General features: G+C 44.7%; 1 protein-coding gene across 1 annotated transcript in view; it reads right to left on the bottom strand.

The window, feature by feature from the left end:
* The window catches only part of PTPRU (protein tyrosine phosphatase, receptor type U), a 563689-nt gene that overhangs the window by 103201 nt on the left and 435968 nt on the right, over nt 1–24520 (bottom strand). The window contains exons 15-17 of the mRNA XM_015423947.1: nt 23686–23843; nt 7023–7210; nt 459–531 (exon numbers count right to left, since the gene is read on the bottom strand). Of these exons, the coding sequence (XP_015279433.1) occupies nt 459–531; nt 7023–7210; nt 23686–23843 (419 nt within the window). The remainder of the gene's footprint in view (nt 1–458; nt 532–7022; nt 7211–23685; nt 23844–24520) is intronic.

Raw genomic sequence — 24520 nt, 5'->3', positions numbered from 1 at the left:
GTCTCAGAACTGACTTTAATGTAGGAGCTCAAATTCTGTGATGTGTAAAAACTGAAACTGGAGCCATTGCATGACTCTTTCTCTGAAAATGTCAAGGGCTCCATACTTTCATGCTGATACACACAATCTCCTGCGGTAAGCCATTCAGCTTTGTCAACAGCATGTACACCTGATAGAAATGCAACCCATATGCAAAGGGCGACACACCAACCAACTCTGAGGAATTCCCTAGCAGCGAGATGGGGGCATAATAAAATTATTGCTTTTGCAAACGGAACCAAAACTAGAGTCAAATCCATCTTCCATGGCTTCGACAGCCTAAGATGTTAGCAAAACAAAACTCAAGTGTATTTTTTTTTCAGGCACAGCAGAGTTTTGAGGCATTCTGATGCCCAGAAATGAAAGGAAGGAATTGATTTTTCTTTGTTTTTCCAAAAGCTTTCGTCTCAGACACTTACAGGTTGGCAAGTGATCCTGTCTCCCTTTGGTCTTGTCTTTCTTCTTTGAAGCATCCCAGCCTTCAAAGAAACTCTAGGAGAAACAGAAGTCTATTATCTACACACAGAACACTTTGGGGAATGAACAAACACCAAATCCCACTTTGAAAGCACGGATACCCAGCACTGCTTTAGGGGCTAGTACTTTCTCAGGGCACTTATAGATGTACCCTGTTCCCACTGAATTATCCATTATAGGAAGGACAATCATCCTTTGGGAAGACAGGAAGGTTGCTACGTAAGAAGAAACAATAGCCCTGACCTGGATAGCCCAGGCAAGCCCGATCTTGTCAGATCTTGGAAGCTAAGCAGGGCCAACCCTGGCAAGTATTGGATGGGAGACCTCCAAATACCAGGGCTGTGATGCAGAGGCAGGCAATAGCAAGCCACCTCTCTGAAAGTCCCTTGCCTCCAAGCCCCACTAGGGGTTGCCAGAAGTCAGCTGTTACTTACACACACACACACAAAATACCAAAAAAGAAGAAACAATACATGGAAGTATACGCAGACAGTCAAGAATGCAACACCTATATTGAGGCTTGCTGATCAGTTTTTACATCTGGCATCTGTAGGATCTGTTATTAAGGTAGATTGTTTCAGGTGACTAGCAGCGTTGGTCTGCAGTACAAGAACAATATCTGAGTCCAGTAACACCTTAAAGACCAACAAAATTTTCAAGATTCAAGTTTTAAAGAGTAAAAACTCCCTTCATATCTGATGGAAGGAACTTTGACTCTCAAAAGCTTACACCATGAAAATCGTGCAGTCTTTAAGGTGCCACTGGACTTGAATCTTGCTAAGTGGAGACTATGATTACATTATCAAAAGCAAGTTCTAGCCCACATGATCCTAGAGGAAAGTTGGTAAAGACATGCACTAGATTGGTTGAAGACTAAAAAGGCAAAAGGTGTTTATCAATAAGACTTTCCCACCACATACGCGGGGGCTAGGAAACCCTTTCAACAAGGGAGAGGATCGACCAGTCCCCAGAGAATCGGTTCAAATCTGAAGGAATTCCTTGGCAAAGAACAGATGGAAAAGGTACTGCTGAGGACTTCATAATACATAGTGATGTCTCTGTTTGGGACTTTGGGAACAACTGTTCATTGCTTATTTATTTTGATCACTTCTCTCCTGCATCTTTTAACCAAAATTAGTTCTTTGGGTGGTTTATAAGTGAAGTAAAATGCAGTATATTTCTTTTATGAAGCTTTCTGCTACACCTGCAGCTTTGGGAATAAGAACATTATGTTTGTAGCACAGAAATTTCTCATTTGAAACAGATGAATTTGTTTCACTTATATACCACTTATATATTATATTTCACTGATATACCACTTTTAGATGTGTTGACAATCGTAGCCCATTCCCCATGCTAGAATGCTTCTGATCTAGAATTACTGCAATCTCATTTAAAATTAAAAACTATTCTACACAGTCATAAATAGCAGGCCATATTTTAGGCAGTTCCAGCAAAAGGCTTGGGGAAACAGAAAGTATTTGGTTTAGTTCTTGAATTAGGCAATTTGAGGGAGGTACATGAGACTCTAAACCCTGCACCAGTGCCTGGAGATAGTTTTGGAGTGGATCCGGGCTAAGTACTATTGGTGAGCAGAATGTCTGACCCAGGATTTAAGGTACCACCCATTCTGGATGGGGTTGCGCTCCCCTCAAAGGAACAGGTCTGTACTCTGGGGGTGCTCTTGGACCTGGGCCTACTGCTGGATAGGTGGGGGCAGCTGTGTGGCCAGGAAGGTCTTTTACCAGCTTTGCTTGGTCAGCCAGCTGCTGTCTTTCCAAGGCAGGAAAGATCTGGCCACTGTGATTGCATGCCCTTAATCTAGATTAGATTACTGCAATGTGTTCTATATGGTATGCCCTTGAAAAAATCTTAAAATCCTTCTAATGGTGCAGAATGCTGCAATCAAGATGTTGACTGGAGTGGGTCATAGGGACTACATCACTCCAGTCTTGGCTCATCTGCATTGGTTTCCAGTTTGTTTCTGGGCACAATTCAAGGTGTTGGTTGTGACCTTCAAAGCCTTATATGGTTTGGGACCCACATATCTGAAAGACCACCTACTCCCTTATGGACCTACCCAACTACTGTGGCCATCTTCAGAGGTCCTGCTTCCAGTGCCCACCTTCTGAGATTAGGTGGCTGGCAACCCAGGAAAGGACCTTCTCAGCAGTGTCACCAAAACTCTAGAACCCAGTCCCCAGGGAGATTCTCCTGTCCCCTTCTGTTGTCATCTTCTGCCAGCAAGCGAAGACTTTTTTGTTTTGCTTGGCACTCCCCAACCGATCCTTCCTTCCTCCCCAATGTTGTACCTGTTGTTTTTACCTTTTGTACTTATCTTAAACTTTGGTTTAAACTTGTTTTAATGATGTGTTTGTCTTAATTGCTTTTAAGATAATATTTTAATGTTTATGTTTTAATTTGTTAGCCACCACCAGGGGTAGAATGGCAGGGTGACAATCTTAGGGAGGGAGGGAGACAGTTCCACAGATCTGGGAGGAGGTGTTCCTTTGATTACTCTGGGCTCAGTTAGTATAGGGATTGGGAGTGGATCACCGAGATCTGTTCTACTTCCTCAGGGGAGCAGCCGTATTTTACTCACCATGGAACTACCTCTTTGACAAGACAATGGAAAGCACTTTGAGCTATCTCGGTTTTCCTTATATAGGACCAGCTTCTCCCATATCAACCTGCTCAGACCCTGAGATCAATGGGTCAGGCCTCACTGTATTGTTCACAGTGAAACTGATGGGCACCGGTGTTGGTTTGGTTTTTTGCTTGCTCCCCTAGTCTGGTGCACACCTTCTCTCAAGAGGTAAATCTGTAGTTGCAGACTGGTAGGCCTCAACCCCCTCCTCACTTGGAAGGATGAGCTTAGTGCCTATAAACAGGTGACACAAGCAATCTTCTCTCTCTTAGCATCTCACAGGGTCACTCATTCAAGACTCATCCCTGGTCTGCAAATAAGAGATCAAAATAGATCCTATAATCAAACAGAATGTGTGTCATCGAATATTGACCAGAGGCCTGTCTGAAAAACTGATCCTAAAGGTGCAAAGGTGTGGTTTTTGGCAGTTCCCTCTTTAAATCCATCAATGTCAAAGACTGATTTCTCAAAAAGGACAGTAAATCTAACCAACTCCCTACCTTGCCTGACCTTTCCCTAACTGGCCATCCTTAGTAAAAACCTAGTAAAACCATTTTAATCCCATAATTCTTTGTGTAATAGTTATCTTGTCCTGGCAATTAGAGGTCACCAAACACAATAGACATTTCACATAAATGTTGCAATTCCCAGGAAAGTTATGAATCTTCCTGGTTCAGACAACATTGTTTCATTCACACCATCACAGCATTGTTCTAGGAGCAATCACGTCATGCTCCAAGGGATATAACCAGACACACTTTGTTTGGTAATATGTGTCTGTATCTGGATGTCCACTAACTTAAACCCCCAATGCAAAAGTTGGGTACCCTGCTTGGAATGAGACGATGGTGTTTTTTTTTTTCATCCTCCTTCTTGGATCTTTGTTCCTTGGAAAGGTAAATATAGTCCCACAGAATAAGTTCCCTTCTTTGTCTCCATATGCTACCACCTTTATTTTCTGAACTTGTATGTGTGTTCATAGGCCCCTGCCACACGGGGGGGTGGGGGGGAGAAAGCACGGCCAAAGTGTGGCTTTTTAGAGCCGCACCAAAAGAGACATGCGGCGGCGGGATCACATAGATCCCCTGAGCCGCCGCACAGTTGCTCCCCGGCACGATCAGATGCCGGGGGGAAGCCACTGAAGGGAGAGCGAGGCAGCCGAACTGCGCATGTGTGCGCATGAGCAGTTCGGCCGGGAGCCTGGATTGCTCCTGAAGACAGGCGCTCCGGCGCTCCGACGGCTGTGCTTGCTGTGGCGTTGCAGGTAAGTCCTGCTCTTTAGCAGGTTCTTTTTTCATCCGCATTACTGGCCTGAAGGGATGGATCGGGGACGGGTACACGCCGATTCCCAGATGTTGCGGTATGCTCACGCCCGTTTGCTGCGCCCCCGATCCGTCCCTCTTCCGGGCCAAAACCTCCCATGTGACCAGGGCCATAGAGTGCTTTCAGTTAATAAGTTTTGATTTTATTCTTTAATTCTCTTTAATAAAAACAGTTTCATTAATCACGGCCTGGTTCATTTTGAGAGTTCTACTGAGGGAAAAATCCCCGTAAACATAGGTGGAGATCCTGCTTAATTACCCCCTCATGCATTGTTTGGGTTTCCTGGCTAATTCCCCAGCAAACTCAAGAAACCCTGACAAGCACTTAGAGTAACAAGACCTTCCAGCGAAAACACATACATGTTCTAGAAGGCCTTAGATCTGACAGACTCAGTACCAAATTGCAACTTCCTATTATCTTATATACTGTGAATTATGTTAGGATGATGTTTGAATGAAGATTTAATGTTGTATTTTTTAAACAATTCTTAGTAGTCTCCTGGGGGTGTGCGCAAATGGAGCTGAAAGGTGGAGTACAAATCACCAAAGTGAACAAAACAAACACATTAATACAGTTCACAAAAGGCTCATTTTCAAATGGATTCATTCCTCTACATCTATATATCAGAGGCTTCCAAAAACGTCTTATTTTTCCATTGGATTACGAATTGGTTTTTTTTTTATTCTTTTCTTTTTTCTTCTCTACAATCCATTCTTTCCCTTTTTATTCCACAGAGCAGAGTCGGTGTGAAATAGCAGCAACACCCGCTGCTAAGAGTGCACACAAGAGGGAAAGTGGAAGAAAATGATATGTTTTCTCCCTCGTTCCTAATATCCAAGTGCTTTTCAAATGCCTGTTTTTTTGGAACGTGTACAACAGCTTTTCAAGGTGCCCTAATTATTGTAACTAACCCAGGTTTGTCAAATTCATAATATTGGAGAAGAGAGGCTCAGACATCAGAAACAATGGAAGACGAGACAGTAATTTCAGGGTGGGGAGAGGGGGGTGATTTCAATAGGCAGTCCTGTGGGACACTGAGCTGGATTGTTATGACAGCCGCACAAAGCAAAGGCACTGTGACTGGTCAATTTTGATATGGGAGAAGAGCTGATGCAATGGCTCAGGGACACAATGTCCTTTCGACAGAACAAGCAGAAGCCTCGCCCAGTGAATTCTCAGGCTCAGCCCCTGTCCTGGGCTCCAAGCCACAGCACAAGAATCTCAGAACATGGCTTGCCTTGCAGCCCCTTTGCAAGACTTAGAACATCATGAACCAGTTCTCCTGGCAAGGCGGGATACAAATGGAAAATAATAAATAATTTTAATAATAATTTTAATAATTATTATTTTAATGATCATGGTGATGAGGATGATGATGAGGAGGAGGAGAAGAAGAAGAAGTGACCCAGTGGAACATCTCAGCTACCAGACAGGGATTCTGTTAGGTGTGTGTGTTTTGCATGCTGTCAAAGTGATTCCAACTTATTGTGACCCTATGGATTAATGACTGCCAAAACATCCGGTTGTCAACAGCCTTGACCAGGTCTTGCAAACTGAAGACCGTGGCTTTGCTGAGTCAATCCATCTCATGTTGGATCTTCCTATTTTCCTACTGCCTCCAACTTTTCCTAGCAATATTATCTTTTTCAGTGAGTCTTGTCTTCCAGTAGGTAGGACCGCACAAAGCAGTCTATAAGCTGCCTTGAGTGGGTCATTCACTAGAATGATGGCTGTATGAATGGACATACCTTGTAATACCAAGTCAGATCATTGACTGTCCTAGCTAAGTATTGTGTACTCTGATAGGCACTGGTTCTCCAGGATCTCTGAAATTCTCAGGGTGCTGGACTGATCACACAGCCCTGGGTTTATGTATTTATTTTATTTATTTTGGGATTTTTATTCTGCCCTCCCCAAAATGGGCTCAGGGTGGATCACAACAAATCGAGTCAAAGACTCATTACAATCATCACATTAAAATAATTAAAACAATAAACAATAAAATTGGTAGCAACAATATACTGGGGAAAGAGAAGGTTGTGTGCTGGGGAAAGAGAAGGAGCTCAGCAATAGAGGATTCACCATCTTTGCATGCAGAAGATCTCCTGTTCAACCCCTGGAATCTTGGACACCAAGTACTGAGTAAAGACCTATCTTTACTGGAGATCCCAGAGAACTACCAGTCAAAGTACAGCTCAATTGGACCATGGCTCAGCAGAGGAATGTCTACTTTGCCTCCACAAAGTCCCAAGTTGATTTTCTATCATCTCTGGTTAAAGGAGCTTCAGATAGCAGCCCACTCTCCTGAAGCCCTGGAGGGCCACTAACAATAGGAATAGGCAATATTAAGCACAGAGGTACAAATGGTTTGACAACTTCATAAGATAGCTTTATATGTTCCTAAACTGGACACCACACTTCTGTTGTCTGTTCCTGCTGTGAGTATATGGTATAGGATGGAATACAGGATGACAGATGACAAACTCACCACATGACATAGAAAACAATTACAGGGGATTAAGAACTAAGCTCTCACCTCATACTCCTGCTTGAATCCGTAGCCTTCTGCAGTCTTCATCTGGTTGATGTGCTGAAGAAGATCAGCTACTCGGACAGCAGGGTGGAGCTGTCCAGTGTGATAGGGGGAGCCTTTGCGTCCACACTGTCGCCGTGGTGAGCCCCCTAACAAGCTGCTAGATTCATTGACTACACTGCTGCGCTGGTCTGCTGGGAATAATGAGACAGGAAAAGCAGGAGAGTGATTAAAATAAAGAGAGAAAATAAAAGAATAGAACAAGTCAACTGAAAGTTGTTGTTAACCATGACTTTCTAAAGTGTAGAGTGGGACTGATCAAAGAAACAGGAAAACATGTGTTGTTCACTCCTGAGTCCTTGAGACATGACAGTAGTTGACTGCTGCCTGAAAAGGAGCTTATACTGCTGCAAAACTGCTGTAAAGCTGCCACCAAACATAACTGCTGCAAAATGCAGTAAGAGAGAATACAGATCACTTCCTCTACATTTCTACAACGTTGCTGGCAAATCTCCCTCAAACAGCAGTGTGAAAACTTTTCACATGGTGGAAAGATTCATACAGCATGCCATTCTTTGTTGTCCAGCTGCCACATTTTGGTGGCTATTCCCAGCAGCTTCTGTATATTGGATGTAAAGTGTGAAGCAGCCTTGAGCTGGGGGGAAAAACCTGGCACGCTCTGTAAATGACAAACAATAACATCCCAAGCTAAGCTGATTTGAACTGGATTAAACACAAAGTGAGGAGCTGTGGGAATAATGTGCTGTGGTTTGGGGTTAATTAAATTCCAGACTTGGCCGTTCCATTTAATAGCTAGTTAGGTGTCAAACTCAAACTCTGTCACCTGTTCTGAACATTTCCCAGGTGCCTGGAAGGTAGACTCATTGAGCACCACTGGATTCACGTCTAAATAAATATGTACACAATGAAACTGAGTGGACACTTTCTCTTCCTAGGGTGAGTTTCTTCTAATTCACTCATCCCCTCTAATTGGTTTGCAGTGTTCTGTTATCATACGCTGTCCAACAGCTGCTCCCAGCAGGGGCTACAATGTAGTACTGTAAAAACTAACTCCTCTGGAGGAGCCTAGGGTAGGCAGATTGCTTTAGATCAGGGGTCTCCAACCTTTTGGAGCCTACAGGCACATTTGGACTTCTGACACAGTGTGGTGGGCACAGCCACAAAACGGTTGCCACAGAATGGTTGCCAAAAGAGGTGGAGATAGTACAAAATGGTCACGGCAGCTAACATTCAGTCACACAGTGGTGGCAGCTGATGCAAAAGTAATGTTTTAAAAAATCTGTACAGCCAATCACATCTACAGTGGCCGCTCAGAAGCCTTGCTGGGCAAAAGCCCCACCTGGCCTCACTCACTTTCTAGAAACATTTGGCGAGCACCACATTGAGCACCCATGGGCACCATGTTCGGGATCCATGCTTAAGATGAAGTACTTTACCTGTTCCAGTCCTTGGGTTTGCAATGTGTTCCAACCTCCTCTAATTCTGAATGAATTAGGAGAACTTCTAAAATTGACCTGAGCATATGCAGCAGCTTTCAAATCTCTCTCCCCTCCCATGTTACAGGTAAACACATGCACATAATCTACTATTTAAAAAAGCAATGTTGCATCTCCTTCAAGACTGATTTTAATAATACCAACGTATACATGCACTCTAGTAAAAAAAATCTTGATGCAGCTGCATCCAAGATCATATCAATGCTGACAGGAGATGAAAAGTCTCTGGTTCAGGTTGGCTCATCTCAGAGAGATTAGGGGGTGCCTGTTGCTTTTTTGCAGGGAGGTGGATTGAAATTGTCCACTGAGACCATGGCTAGTGACATGGACTGCCTGACAAGGTCTCGAGATAGCAAGAGGAAGGTTGCAGGCTTAACTTGTATGGGAAATTACAGCTATTTCTATATAAATGCTAGAAGTGTCCGAGGTGAAATCGGGGAGTTGGAGTGCTTGGTGTTGGAGGGAAAAATAGACATTGTGGGTATTTCAGAAACTTGGTGGGATGAGGAAAATCAGTGGGATACGGTGATTCCCGGTTATATATTATATCGGAAGGATAGGGGGGGAAGGGTTGGAAGTGGGGTGGCTCTGTATGTCAAAGAGGGTATAAAGTCCAGAAAGATTGAGAGGCTAAGAGAATTGGATTCACTTCTGGAAATTCTATGCGTTGAAATAGAGGGTCCAAAAGGAAACTTCACTGGGAGTTTATCATCACCCACCAGATCAAAAGATAGAGGAGGATTATAAAATGATTAATGAATTAAAGATAGCAGCTAGACAAAAACGCTGTGTCATAATAGGTGATTTTAACTACCCACACATTGATTGGGTCAATATGTGTTCTAGTCGAGAGAAAGAGAATGAGTTTCTAGACACTCTAAATGACTGTGCTATGGAGCAGATGGTCACGGAACCTACCAGGGGAGAGGCGATCCTTGATTTGGTCCTAAGTAACACTCAAGACCTGGTGAGAGATGTAAAAGTGATTGCACCGCTTGGGAACAGTGATCATAATGTTGTTGAGTTCAACATTTGTACAAATAGAGAATTGGCCAAAAAGACTCACACAACCACTTTTAACTTTAAAAGGGGTAACTTCTCTGATATGAGAGGACATGTGGGGAGGAAACTGAAAGGAAAAGTAGAAAGGGTCAAAACAATTGGGGAAGCTTGGAAACTATTTAAAACTACGATTCTAGAAGCTCAAAAAAAATATATTCCGCAGGTTAGGAAAGGCACAAAAAGGTATAGGAAAAAGCCTGCATGGTTAACAAACAGAGTAATGGAGGCTGTAAAAAGTAAAAAGAATTCCTTTAAGCAGTGGAAAGCTAGTCACAGTGAGGCTGATAAAACGGAACACAGGCTATGGCAAATAAAATGCAAGTCTGAGGTCAGGCAGGCAAAAAGGGAATATGAGGAGCATATAGCAAAAAACGTAAAAACCAACAATAAAACTTTCTTCAAATACATTAGAAACAGGAAACCAGCCAGGGAGGCAGTGGGGCCCTTGGACGACCAAGGGGTAAAAGGAGTATTGAAGGATGATAGGGAAATGGCTGAGAAGCTAAATGCATTTTTTGCCTCCGTCTTCACTGTGGAAGATGAGAAGTGCTTGCCCACTCCAGAACCACTGATTTCAGGAGGGGTGTTGAAAGACCTGAGTCAGATTGAGGTGACGAGAGAGGAGGTCCTAAAACTGATAGACAACTTAAAAACTGAAAAATCACCAGGCCCAGATGGCATACATCCGAGAGTTCTGAAAGAACTCAAATGTGAACTTGTAGATCTCCTGACAAAGATATGTAATCTTTCCTTAAAATCTGCCTCCATTCCTGAGGATTGGAAGGTAGCTAATGTCACTCCCATCTTTAAAAAGGGTTCCAGAGGAGATCCGGGAAATTACAGGCCAGTCAGTCTGACGTCGATACCGGGTAAATTGGTGGAAACCATTATTAAGGAAAGAATTAGTAGGCACATAGATGAACAAAACCTATTGAGGCAGACTCAGCACGGTTTCTGTAAGGGAAGATCTTGTCTCACTAACCTGTTAGTGTTCTTTGAGGGGGTGAACAAACATGTGGACAAGGGGGATCCAATAGATATTATTTACCTTGACTTCCAGAAAGCTTTTGATAAAGTTCCTCATCAAAGGCTCCTAAGTAAGCTCAAAAATCATGGGATAGAAGGACAAGTCCTTTTATGGATCAAAAACTGGCTAGTTCATAGAAAACAGAGAGTGAGTGTAGGTGGGCAATTTTCTCAGTGGAGGGTGGTAAGCAGTGGGGTACCGCAGGGATCAGTACTTGGTCCACTGCTTTTTAACTTGTTCATTAATGATTTGGAGATGGGAGTAAGCAGTGAAGTGGTCTGGGGTAGTGATGCTCTGTATCGTTGGTGCTTGGAGGGCAACAGTGGGAGATCTTCTGGAGAACTTCTGGCCCTGCTGATGGTACCTGGGTTTTGGCCACAGGGTGACTCAGAGTGTTGGACTGGATGGGCCACTGACCTGATCCAACATGTCTTACCTTATGTTCTTATGTCTGGGGCAGTGATGCTTTGTATTCTCGGTGCTTGGGGGGCAACAGGGGGAGGGCTTCCAGAGTTCTGGCCCCACTGGTGGACCTCCCGATGGCACCTGGGTTTTGGCCACTGTGTGAAACAGAATGTTGGACCGGATGGCCATTGGCTTGATCACACCTGGCTTCTCTTGTGTTCTCAGGACTTCTCCCTGTGGGTCGGTCTTCGGGTTTCACGGAGGCTTTCTTTGCCAGGCTTTGTGTTCAATCCATTTTAAAGGGTCTGGTTTAGCAGGAGAATTGGCATGATGTCAGAAGCTTTGAAACCAGTTTCCCCAATTTCCTCAATAGGAAGGGTATTGAAAACAGATCAGCCAATATCATAATGCCCCTATATAAATCAATGGTGTGACCTCATTTGGAATACTGTGTGCAGTTCTGGTCACCACACCTTAAAAAGGATATTATAGCTTTAGAAAAAGTGCAGAGAAGGGCAACTCGAATGATAAAAGGGTTGAACACTTTCCCTATGAGGAAAGGTTAAAGCGCTTAGGGATCTTTAGCTTGGAGAAACGACGACTGAGGGGAGACATGATTGAGGTTTATAACATTATGCATGGGATAGAGCAGGTAGAGACAGAAGTACTTTTCTCCCTTTCTCACAATACAAGAACTCGTGCGCACTCCATGAAATTGCTGAGCGGTCGGGTTAGAACAGATAAAAGGAAATACTTCTTCACCCAAAGAGTGATTAACACATGGAATTCACTGCCACAGGAGGTGGTGGCGGCTACAAGCATGGACGGCTTCAAAAGGGAATTAGATAGGCATATGGAGCAGAGGTCCATCAGTGGCTATTAGCCACAAGGTATGGATAGGGGCTCTGGGGCAAGTGATGCTCTGTCTTCTTGGTGCTTGGGGGGGTCAACAGTGGGAGGGCTTCAAATGTCCTGGCCCCACTGGTGGACCTCCTGATGGCACCTGGTATTCCTGCCAAATGTGTGACACAGAGTGTTGGACTGGATGGGCCTTTGGCCTGATCCAACATTGGCGTCTCTTATATTCTTATGTAATGCTGCTCTTTTGCAGTGTTTTATAAACATGCATGTGCAGTAATCTCAAAATCTTAAGGAAGTGGAAAGACACAAATGAAGGAAAGATGTTGAAAGCAGCAGAAACTGGGTACAATAAGCACCCTGTACAAAATTTGGGATTTTTAAAAAATAAACAATGGCGAATTCTCAACACATCAGTCGCACTTTGAAGACAAGACCAAGTCATGCACAGTACAATCCTAAATAGAATTATGCCCTTCTAAATCCATTTAAGTCAATGGATGCCTTCTAAATTCCATGCATGGAAGCACAACTTCTGCTCTTCTCCCAAAAAGCAGCCCCAAATGCCCCCTGAAATACTGCTCCTGGGGGATGGGATACCCCAAGGAGCAACATGAGGGCGGAATTGGAGTGCTGCTGCAGGAGCAAATTCTCCACCACCACCCTCATCTTGCTTACAGTGATCTTTTGGATAGGATTGAGCTCATGGAAGGGAAAACTCTGAAATATCAGAACCACCACTTTGGGAAGAGTATGAAATATATTCCAGCCAGTCGGGGCTTTGTCCAGCACTAGCACCAAAAGATTAACTAAATAACATTTTAATGGAGTATTTTTAGAAAACTAATGGCTATGTCAACCCTGATTGTTCCCTGGAAGGCCAAATACTGAAGCTGAAGCTTAAATACTTTGGCCACCAAATGAGAAGGGAGCACTCACTGGAGAAGACCGTGATGCTGGGAAAGATTGAAGGTCAAAGAAGAAGGGAACGGCAAAGGATGAGATGGTTAGACAGTGTTATCGAGGCAACGAACATGAAATTATGCAAACTCTAGAGCACGATGGAAGACAGGAGGGCCTGGCGTGATGTGGTCCATGGGGTTGCAAAGAGTCAGACTCGACTGTGTGACTGAACAACAACAAATGGCTATGTTTACTAATGCAATTTCCTCTATGAGATCAAGTACTGCTCTCCAGGATAATGGGAGTCATGTGGAATTACTCATATCAACATGGTTCACTCATCTTCAGCAGCATTATCTCAACTTCTCCCTGCATGGGGTAGGGCTGTTAAGGCAATTGTAGAGAAAGAAGACAGCCCCAAAGTCAAGGAAGCTTCTGCCATCTTGGCAGGGCAGCATTATTTGGTCCCACTCCACCCAGTGGGTAGCCTCTCAAAGTGCTCTCACTAAAGAGGTAGTAAAGAGTTACCACCTGAATTGGATAGCCAAAGCTTAGCCTGGGTTGGCCCTGGTTAGTATCTGAATGGGAGACCTCCAAGGAACACTGGGGTCATGATGTGGAGGCAGGCAATGACAGACCACCTCTGAACGTCACTTGCCTTGAAAACCCTATGGGGTTGCCATAAGTGAGCTGTGATTTGATGTCAAGTGGAGTCTTGCGAACAACTTCATCTCTCAGAAGATGGAGGTGGGAACCAGAGGATCTGCTATCCTAGATTTAATCCTCACTAACAGGAAAGAACTGGTTGATGAAGTGAACATTGTGGGATCCTTGGGGAATAGTGACCATGTCAGCTTGGAATTTGACATAGAGAAGGATGTGAAATCAGGACTTGTATCCTGGACTTCAGGAAAGCTGATTTTAAAAAACTCAGAGAAATATTAGGTAGGATCCATTGGCTGGAAATGCTGAGGGGGAAATCTGCACAGGAAGGATGGGGGATGCTGGAAAATGAAGTGCTTAAGGCACAATCACAAGTTGTTCCGGTAAGAAAGAAAGGTGGGAGATGGGTAATGAAGTCAAGGTGGCTGAACAAGGAACTCTCTAAAGAGCTGAGACTAAAAAGGGAAATGTACAGGAAATAGAAGGAGGGTCAAATTACTGAGGGTGAGTACAAGAAGCAGAATCGAATCTGTAGGGAAGGTGTCAGAAAGCCTAAAGTGCACATGGAACTGAGGCTTGAAAGGGATGCATAGGTTTCTATGCCTATATTCAGAGCAAAACAATGAACAGGGATGGGGTAAGCTCATTGCTAGGGGAAGATGGTCAAGCCTTAACAAGGGATGAAGAAAAGCGGAATTACTCAACTCTCACTTTGCATCAGTCTTTAACCATAAGGCGAGCTGTATACAAACTGAAGAATGCAGGGCATATGAAGGAAGGAGGAACTGCCAGTCCAGAGTAAGTAAGGAAATGGTTAGAGAGCATCTAGCTGCCTTAAATACTTTCAAATCTCCAGGGCCGGATGGCTTGCATCCCAGGGTGCTAAAAGAAATTGCAGATGTTATTTCAGAGCCGCTGACTCTAATCTTTGAGATGTCCTGGAGTACTGGTGTTGTGCCGGAAGACTGGAGAAGAGCGAATGTTGTCCCGATCTTCAAGAAGGGAAAAAAGACAGACCCAGGAAATTACAGGCTTGTCAGTTTGACATCAATACCTGGAATAATTCTAGAGCAGATTATTAAATGCTCTGTGAGCACCTTGAACGGAATGAGTTAATTGGTAGTAGCCAGCATGGGTTTATCAAGAATAAGTCATGCCAGACCAACCTTATCTCCTTTTTTGACAGAGTTACTAAATTGGTTGACTCTGGCAATGCTGTGGATATAGTATATCTAGATTTCAGCAAAGCATTTGACAAAGTTTCTCATGATATCCTTGAGGATAAGCTGGTTAAGTGTGGGCTGGATGGTGCAACTGTTGGATGGATTCATAGTTGGTTGAAAAATCGTACCCAACGAGTGCTCGTAAATGACTCTGCGTCTACGTGGAGGAGTGAAAGGGATCTAGGTGGTCTGATTGATCACAAGCTAAACATGAGCCTGCAGTGCGATGTGAATGCAAAGAAAGCTAATGCAATCTTAGGATGCATTAACACGGGAGGTGGTAGTTCTGCTCTAATCTGCTATGGTCAGGCCTCACCTGGAGTACTGTGTCCAGTTTTGGGCACCACATTTAAGGAAGGATGTTGACGAGCTTGAGCATGTCCAGAAGAGGGCAACCAGGATGGTGAGAGGGTTGGAATCCAAGTCTTATGAGGAAAGGCTGAAAGAGTTGGGTATGTTTAGCCTGGGAAAGAGAAGGCTTAGAGGGGACATGATTGCAGTCTTCAAGTATTTGAAGCACTGTCATGTAGAAGATGGAGCAGATCTATTCTCTCTTGCTCCGGATTGCAAGACTAGATCTAATGGGTGGAAATTACAAGGGAGTCGTTACCGGCTAAATATCAGGAGAAACTTCCTAACTGTAAGAGTGGTTGAGCAGTGGAACAGACTGCCTCGGGAGGTGGTGGATGCTCCTTTGCTGGACGTTTTCAAGCGGAGACTGGACGACCATCTTTCAGGTATGTTGTAGGGCTATCTTTTGGCTATGTGCCTGCAGAGTTCAGGGGGTTGGACCCATTCCAACTCTAACATTCTATGATTCTATGACACTTTCCACCACTACCGAAGAGTTTACCAGTTGCCGTTCAGTTGTTAGAATTAATAAACCTTATTTTAATTACTATATTCTGGGGGGGGGGGTTGGGATCAATTTCTGCCAAAGTCATGCAGGTCATAACCTTGTGCTTACTGTTATTTTAACCCAGAAAAATGTACATCCTCTATATCCTTACACAACGATTCAGAATTTCTGCTTGACCCAGAACCATGCAGTGACAGGATGGGGTAAGAGAGAAAGAAAAAAAATACACTGAGGGATGAGACTGAATTTTGGAAAGCAGCCTGGTTTGATGCAATTATCCCTGGTGAGAAACAAACCCACAAGTCTTTATTTTTGCACCAGTTTCACTTTCATCACACCAAATTATTCCTATCTTTGTGCCCACTGCATAGAAACGGCACATAACATATGAACACTGCCAAAAAGATGCAAAAGAGGCCAAAGAATCAGCAGTGAGAAAGAGCAGAATGAAAACAGGTGATGACGACAGTGTATAAAATCAGAAAGAAAGAGAAATAGCCATATCTGCTCTTCCTTAATTGTAAGTACAGTGTAGTAGATGAACAGCTGTCAATTTGTATCACATGATCCTGAAAATGCACCTCTGTTTCCTAAAATCTCACCATCACTTTCTTGCATCCAACAACTCAACAATGGAAGGGCACTTGTATTCTTGGAAGGAGAGATTTCTGCCAAATCCTTCCACTGACTGCAAACCCTACTTTGTCCCAGACACAATTCATGAGGGTCCATAGCTTGCAGCAGAATCAGGAAAGTCCCCCTTTGTGAGTCCCACTCCACTAGTGGCACTTGAATACAAGCCACTGAGCTCAGTCCATTTTCTGCATTCTGAAATATTCTATTCATCGAGTTTTGTATTTCATTCTCTTAGCAATCTCCTTGCAAGGGAGATCTGCTTAACTAGTAGAGAATTGTAAGTCTCTGTACAACAGGAAGTAATTAGCCTGACAACTTGTCATAATCATCCTTTTGGGTTCATTTATAAAGTTCCAGCATCTCTTCGTCTGCTCGGAAAGCCCACACGTCCCCTCTCTCTCCCTGCCCCATTCTTGCTTGTGGTTTCCAGAAGGCAACATATGTACTGAGTAATTGAAAGCCCACAGAGACAGGCCAGGCTAATGCATTAGCCCAAATGCACAAGCATGATGAGCACTGCGTGTGGGAAACAACAGTAGCAGAAGCCAGGGTGCATTATTTGGGTCCCTTGGTAATTTCCTTTTTTCCTTATTTCAGGGAGAGGAGGGATATTTGAGCTGCTAGAACAGCAATGAAGCTGTAAACAGCAGTTTCCGGTGGGTAGCTGTGTTGGTCTGCAGTAGGAAAGCAAGATTCGAGTCCAGTAGCACCTTAGAGACCAAAACGTGTTTTTTTTTGGGGGGGGGGGGGTATGAGCTTTCAAGAGAGATACAAAGGGAGTTTTGACATTCTAAAACTTACACCCTGGGGATCTTGTTGGTCTCTAAGCTGCTACTGGACTCGAATCTTGCTCTTAGGCAGTTGTAGCTTATGTGCTCTCCCTGCCCCATCCAGCTGAAAAAAACGGCTCTGTCACATATGCTGAATCTGTAGAAATGAAGAGAAAGACATTTTGGCCTCCATCAGCACCCAAAACGTCAAAGGCCTATTGCTACTTGTACTACCTCTGTCCAAGCAAGGACATCAGCTTAAAAACACAAGCCTGGACTCAGCCGGACAGGAATTCTAGCTCTGTTCCAGTGCAATCCAGCTGATCTCCTCTCTCTACCTTTCTTCCCCCTCTGTTCCCTTTCCTATGTACCCCTTGTCTTTAATTTAGATCCTTGAGACCAAAGACTTGTGTGTCCTGATTGAATGTGAGCTGCTTTGGGAGGCAACAATAAAAAAAGAGGAAGATAAATATAAATTTAAGATAAATGTATGAAGTCTGTCAATAGCTCAGGCTAGCCCGATCTCATCAGATCTTGGAAGCTCAGGGTTGGCCCTGGTCAGTATTTGGATGGGAGACCACTCAGGAAGCCCATGGCTGGAACTCAGATCTGACGAGATCGGGCTTGCCTGGGCTATCGAAGTCAGGGCTGAATCTGTGCATTTTTAATCTGTGCATCATTTTTATTCCATTCACATTATTCTGTTTTGTGATGCTTGTGAATTGTTGTTGTGTTGTGCTTGTGAATTGTTCTGTTGTTTGGAGCTGGTTGTAGGTTTGGGGGAGCCCTCCCCTCCTCTGCCCACCACAAGGGCCTCTGCCTATGCTTCCCTTCCTGTCTGCTCACCCACATGCCCCCCCCCCGGCTTGTGATCCATGCCTACTCACAAGGCCTCCCACCACTCACAGTCAACCTGCCCTGCCCGTACCGGTAGATATTTCCTGTTTGCTCGGGACGGTGCATGTAGCTGGGAGTGCTACCTCAGTGGCTGCCAGAAGTGCTGCTGCCCCTTTGCACCTCCCACACACCTCTTCCTGGCGGTATTGGGCAGCATATTCAGGCTGGGGCACAGATGACACTGGAGTAGGGAGTGGAGAGGGGGGAGGCACTCCAGGGGGTGCCAGTGGAGGGACGTGACAGTGGCCCCTGCTGGAAGTCTTGTGCCTGCCCCAGCAGCTGCTCCACCTAAGGATATGCTCTGGCATTGGGTCAATGAAATAAGGTGGGACATAAATACCTTAAATAAACAAATGTAGCTTCCTGTGTGATCATAGAGAAGTCACCGTCACTCATCCTAAGTCCCTAAGAGGGTTGTTATGAGTTTAAAGGAGGGAGGGAGACCATGCAAGCTGCCCTGAGCACCTTGGAGGAAAGCAGAGAAACAATCTTTACAAATCCCAATCCTTCCTCCAATGAACTTAGAGGAACACTGACAGATAAGCAGGTTTGCTAACCTCCAGGTGCTACCTGGAGATTTTTCGCTATTCCAGTTGATCTCCAGGTGACCAGGATCAGTTCCCCTGGAGAAAATGGCTGCTTTGGAGGGTGGAATCTATGTACTCCATTGTACTCCACTGTGTTCCCTCCTCTCCTCAAACCCTGCCCCCCTAGGCTCCGCCTTAAATCTCCAAGTACTTCTCAACCTAGAGCTGACAACCCTAGAGATAAATTATTGGTCCATCACAGAGTAAATTTGGGGTAGGTTCAGAATCTGGGTCTCCCCAGGCTATGTCCCAAACCTTAGTCCCTACACCACTCTGGCTCTGACGTCTTCAAGCTTGCAGGCACCAAGTATGCTGCATTCAAACATGGATTTCCCTTCCTGCATGTGCTGAAGGTTAATTTTGGGACAAGCCTCTGTGTATTTTCATCAGCGCACACAGAAAGAGGCCACAGCCCCTCCAGCAAGTGCTTCAGAAAACTCCTTTTCAATGTGCCTCAGAGGAATGGGGGGTGAAAGCCATTGCCAGCAAAAAGCAGGTGCCGTTGCATTGACTTCAATAGATGTAAAGCCATCACGGCAAATTTGGGCTGAAAGCTCTCAGAGGCTTGCTGAGGACAATGTTCGTACCAACCGGTCTCATTAAAGAGCATTCTGAGAACCCACAGTAGTGCAGTAACTAAAATAAAATAATACTCCTGCGAAGATATATAAAAGCGACATATTCGTGCCCTCTGGGCTTCTATTATCTGTGAGACAATGGTAGGAACCATATTAATCTTGTAGTCTGCAGAGGGAAGAGGAGCGCTCGGCAACATCTTGAAGTTTCACTAACAGATGTTATTAGCATATGGCTGAAACTGGGGCACAGAAAGAATTACTTTACAACTAAATCAGCATAGCGGTACATTCGCGCCTGTGGGAAACCATCAGTCTGGGGCCTAACCCGAAAGGCTCTGCCTCTTTAACTCTTCAAGGTGTGCAATTAGAGATGCCACTGAAACTCGTCTTCCCTGAGCATCAGTGGCTGGTAATGCTTGCCATTTCTGTATATTTCCAGCTCATATTATACATCCAAGCAAAAGAAGAATTCTTCTCTCCTATTACTGTCCCTCTGCTCAGCTAAAGGTACCTGCTGCCAGGGAGGCCATTTGCCTGAGGGGCGGTACGAACTCCTGCTCCTGGGCTCCAAGGCCCACTAGGACTCTGCTCCGGAGGAAGCAAAAATGTGGGTGGGGAGTGATGTTGTGTGCTATCACTTCTGGTTGTACATAGAACTGAAGTTGTTACACTCTAGAAACACTCCAAATATCTATGGTAAAACCATCAGGGAATTCTTAAAGTGTTGTGACATCACTCCTGGGTAGAAGTGGAAGTGACATGGTGATGTAGCACTGCCCCCCCTCCCATTTTTGCTCATATTGGAGCAAAGATAGTACTTGGCAACCCTAGGTACTGCAGAGGTAGAAGATGGCAGACAGCAACCTGACTTGTTTTACTTACTTCATTTATACCCTGCCTTTCTCCTCAGTGAAAACACAAAGCTGCTTACATTGTTCTTCTCTCCTCCATTTCAGCCCACTGACAGGCAGTAAGAGGGAAGATTCTCCCTTCCCTCTCCCCTCTGACACCCTAGATGCTACTGAAATAGAGTGGTCATGCAAGGCTGAAGTAGAACATCAATGTTCTACAGGTTCCAGGAGAGTATTCCATAGCACAAGAGCAGGAACTTGACAAGTCCAGGAACTAACCGGGGGAGGGGGGGTGAGAACAAGTGCTACAGGGGAAGGTTGGGTAGTCCTTCAGTCCCAGGCTGCAAATGCCTCTGCAAGTCAAAAACAGCAACTTAAATTGAAACCAGCAACCAAATAAGTAACAAGTGCAACTTAAAAAAAAAAATAGTATCACTTGATTAGCAGGTTAAAACATTTACAAAATGCACAAAGCAGCTGGTGGGAAGGCAAATGTCCTGTGCTAATTAGAGTTTCTGAGATGTCTTCAAGGGCAGCCCCAACACTGGGCACATTGCCGTAATCTAGTCTACAGAAGTATGGATCAGCATGGCCATGTCAGGAAAGTCTTAGAAGGGAGTGCAATTTACAGATCAAATGTATATGAAAGTACTGAAAAGATCCACCTAGCCCAGTATCCCAAACCGATTAGAATATACAATTTTTAAAAAGTTGCAGTTATTGGTCCAATCAAAATATGGCACCACAAACAGAGATCAAATGGAACTGATGGGAAATGACAACAAACACATCTAAAGGGCACAGGGTATGTATTAATTCCAGTATGAACTGCACGGAATGTTTCAGTCGGAAAAGGAAATTATCTAAACCCCTTTAGTTCAATCAAATATTTCACTCAAAGCTTATAAAACAAGAAGTTTACATTGCATACCAAAATGTTGCACGTCAATCCCATGTGTCACTCGTGTCCACATGTGCAGATTTGCTTTGTACAATGAAAATTCATCTTATTTGGGCTTATGCATGTGAGGAAGAACAATAGTAGCTAATATACCAAAATATAAATTATACAATTTATCAGTCTTATGGCTCTACCTACAAACATACATAAACATAAAACAAACTAATGGAGACTATGACTCTGTGGCTATATCTCCCTACAACTTCCTGTGTATGGCATTTCATGAGGCCCAGTGAGATACTAGGAGTTAAATGTAGCTAGATATGTTTGCCTTGAACCATAGTCTGTATTTACGGTCTGACTTGGAACGCCTAAGTCTGAACGTGTTCAGAATGTCTTGTAGCAGTGTCTGGCACATGAAGCCATAATGTCTCGAGCATGAATAAATCTGCTAAAGCCTGAAACTCCCAGTGATGTGTTTCATGTGTGGGAAGGACAGAAAAGAACAGCTGACAACCAGCTCCTTCAGCTCATCAATGAATTTAGTCCCATTTGGGGTGGAAAGGAGATATTTGCTGAACATCTTTCACCTAGATTACTGCAACCGCTTCTCGCTGGCTCTGTCTGTCACCTGCCATCTGTCTCCTGTTTAATAAACTCAGAATGCTTCTACAAAAAAAAAGCTAGAAAAGGCCACCTTTGAGGGGGAGAACATTTGGAGGGAGGGGAGGTTCCTGTGTGAATGTGGAGCTGTTCTCAAAGAGGGGCTTGGGGCCAAATGCTGGGGTTCCATGATCAGATCCTAGATGTGTAGTTTAAACTGAATAAAGCAGCAGGTAGGTGGGGATATGGCCAAGATACTAGAGAAGTGAGGATTAATACCTTCCCCCACACGGCGTCCTGCAAAATAATAACCTATAATTTCTGTGCATCAAGTTTAAAGCTATCCAAAGAGGCAATTTCAATTAGGGAAACAGTGCCAAGAGGGGAAAGAGCTATCCATCCCCCTCCCTAGTACCACAGTTCATCCATATGACCCAACCTCCATTTTTTAGCTACAATATATGTGGGGGGGGGGCAGAGTCTGATACAGATTTGCATTATCACATGTCGTTTGATCCTGAGAGATATTTCAGTATGGAATCTTGTGTGGGGGGGGTTGTTTCTCCATGGAGTAGTGTGAACATGTAGTCTGAAGTGGTGCAGCTACAATGACCTGGATGAGAATGAAACCTGAGAGACAAAGGAAGCTGAGACAACGGTCAAAGAAGAAAGCAGCCAGGGCAACAGTCAAGGTGAGAGCCACCAGACCCCAGCAAGAGAGGAGAGAAGGGGAGGCAAAGGTGAGATGACTCACAGGATGGAACAGAAGCAGTAGTGAAGGACATAAAAGAGAAGATGTGAGGAGAAGGAGAACATCAGAGGGGTTAGAAGTAATCAGGCCTCTGTGGAGAGGGAAGATAGCAATTCTCAAGAATAGGAGGGAAAGGTGAGGGAGAGACAAAATGGCCGCTCCAGAAGGAAATGAGGGGAGCAACAGGCAGAAGAAAGGAGAAAATAGGAACAAGGTGGAAAACTAAAAACTAGAGTGTATAAGGCAAGACAGGTTTCCACCATTAGTTAGACAGGTTTTACAGCAGACAGGACTGCAAAATGAGATCACTTTCATGAAACAACTAGTTCCTCCAAACACATCCAGCATATGAATACACATTTGTGCCATTTGTATACCATACACATCCATACTTGAAGAAAACAAGAGAAGCAAGAAACTGCTTCTTCTACAAGAGAAGCAAGAAACTGTCCCCCTTCTTCTGCTTCCTCTCTCTCTCCACAAGCTCATCTGATTTTTGGGTCCCCTTTGCTCCTCTTTTTCCATTTACCTAGATGTACCTCTCCTGAAGGTATCTCAATTTCACCAGATATCAGAAGCTAGGCAGGGTCTTGGATGGGAAACCACCAAGGAAGTCCAGAGTTGCTACGCAGAGGCAGGCATTGGCAAACCACCTCTATTCATCTCTGGCCTTGAAAACCCCATGAGAGGTCACCATAAATTGGCTGTGACTTGATGGCACTTTCCATCACTAGAAGTACCTGCTCTGGTTCAACATAACTTCACCTGTCCTGCTGCCATCGCATGCTCCTCTACTGTTGGGTCATGTCTCAGCTCTTCTGTATGCAACATACTTTGCACAGAACCTGGCACAATGGACCATCTGGGTCTTGAAAAGCAAGCAAATAATGAATCAGAACAAGTGTGTGTGTCTGGTTCTATGAGGAAGGATGCAATGTCCCCTTAGCAAAGTCCCACCCGCTAATGGTGGGCTGATGCTCTGCCAAGAGATTTCTGTGTCACATTGGTGAACCACAGAGTGATGTACTATCAGATGAAATGGAAACTTAAAGTCATTATGCTCTTGAATATTATTTCCGTGAATGTATATCACATAGGGGTTATGACACTCCAGTCCAACACACTTAGGGTTGCCAGGTCTGTCAGGTGAGCAGGCAGGGGATGGGGATGCACCTACCAGGAGCAGGGAGGGAAGAAAGCAGAAATAAACGCAATGACATAGGCACATCGGGGACATCAGAGCCACGTGCCTACATAATCCAAAAGTGATATAGGCACATTGGGGATGTCGGGGGCGACAATCTGATTTGTGGGCAAAACTTCTATGGTAGAATTAGCTTCTTAGCATACAGTTTTGCCCCCAAACCAGAGTGCCACCCCCCCACATCACCAACATGCTTATGTAATTCCCAGGTGACGTAGAAACATCATTTATATTTTCGTTTTCTTGCCAGATTCCCCCAGTTCCTGATAGCCCTGAAGTGGGGGGAGGGCCCCAAACTGGGGGACCCCCCACCCCCAACAGGGGCTGGCAACCCTAGACACACTTGTTCTATCAGCCTGCTGAGAACTTACCTCTATTGCTGTAGTTGTGCGTATCCATAAAGGACAAACCCAGCCTCTCATCCTCTTGCAAAGTACTCTGGTCAGTAAAGCTCCGATCAATCGCGTTCATCATGTGTGTCTTCTCGTTGCGGTAATTGATGGTAGCTTTGGTCATGTTGACAGGTTTCCTAAATGCAAAGTCAAAAAAAATAACGAGAGCTGACACATTTGACGTTAACAGATCACTTAGGCACTTCTTTACAAGAAGATTTCTAAAAGGGAAGGAAATGAAAAGGGGGGAAAGTGACTCATAGGCATATTTCGCAAAAGCAACTTCCTGCGTTGTGATGGACACCCTTTTTTATAGTAGGCATTCAGCGGCCTGACTGGCCACAATCACACTGGCAGTGTAAATAGCCTCAAAAGCAGATGAGCTTCCATATGTTCTCCAACATGGCCATACAGGCTAGGGTTATCAGCCCCCAGGTCTGGGCAGGGGCTCCCCTGCTTCTGGGGGCTTAAATCCACTCCCGGCCAGTTGGCTACCAAAGAAGCCCCGCCCCCCAGGAGTGACCACCTGCCAGGCTACCCCTCTCCTTGCTCTCCTGCCTGATTTAAAGGGCTTCAGCTGGCGGGGACCACATGTCCTGCAAACCAGCTGGAGGGCCCTTTAAATCTAGCAGGAGGGAGGGAGAGGGGCAGTTGGCTAAGCATGCAGCTCCTGACCGCCCCTCTCCCTCCGTCCTGCTAAGGGCCCTCCATCTGGTTAGCAGGCCACAAGGTCCCCACCGATCAGCTGAAGCCTATTAAATCAGGCTGGAAGGGAGAGAGAGGGGTGGCATGGCGGGTGGTCACTCATGGGGGT

The sequence above is a fragment of the Gekko japonicus genome, unplaced genomic scaffold, assembly GCF_001447785.1.
Source record: "Gekko japonicus isolate JY-2015 unplaced genomic scaffold, Gekko_japonicus_V1.1 scaffold344, whole genome shotgun sequence".
Taxonomy (NCBI): Eukaryota; Metazoa; Chordata; class Lepidosauria; order Squamata; family Gekkonidae; genus Gekko; species Gekko japonicus.
Note: the sequence above shows the minus strand (reverse complement) of the source record. Positions and strands in the feature narration are given on the sequence as shown.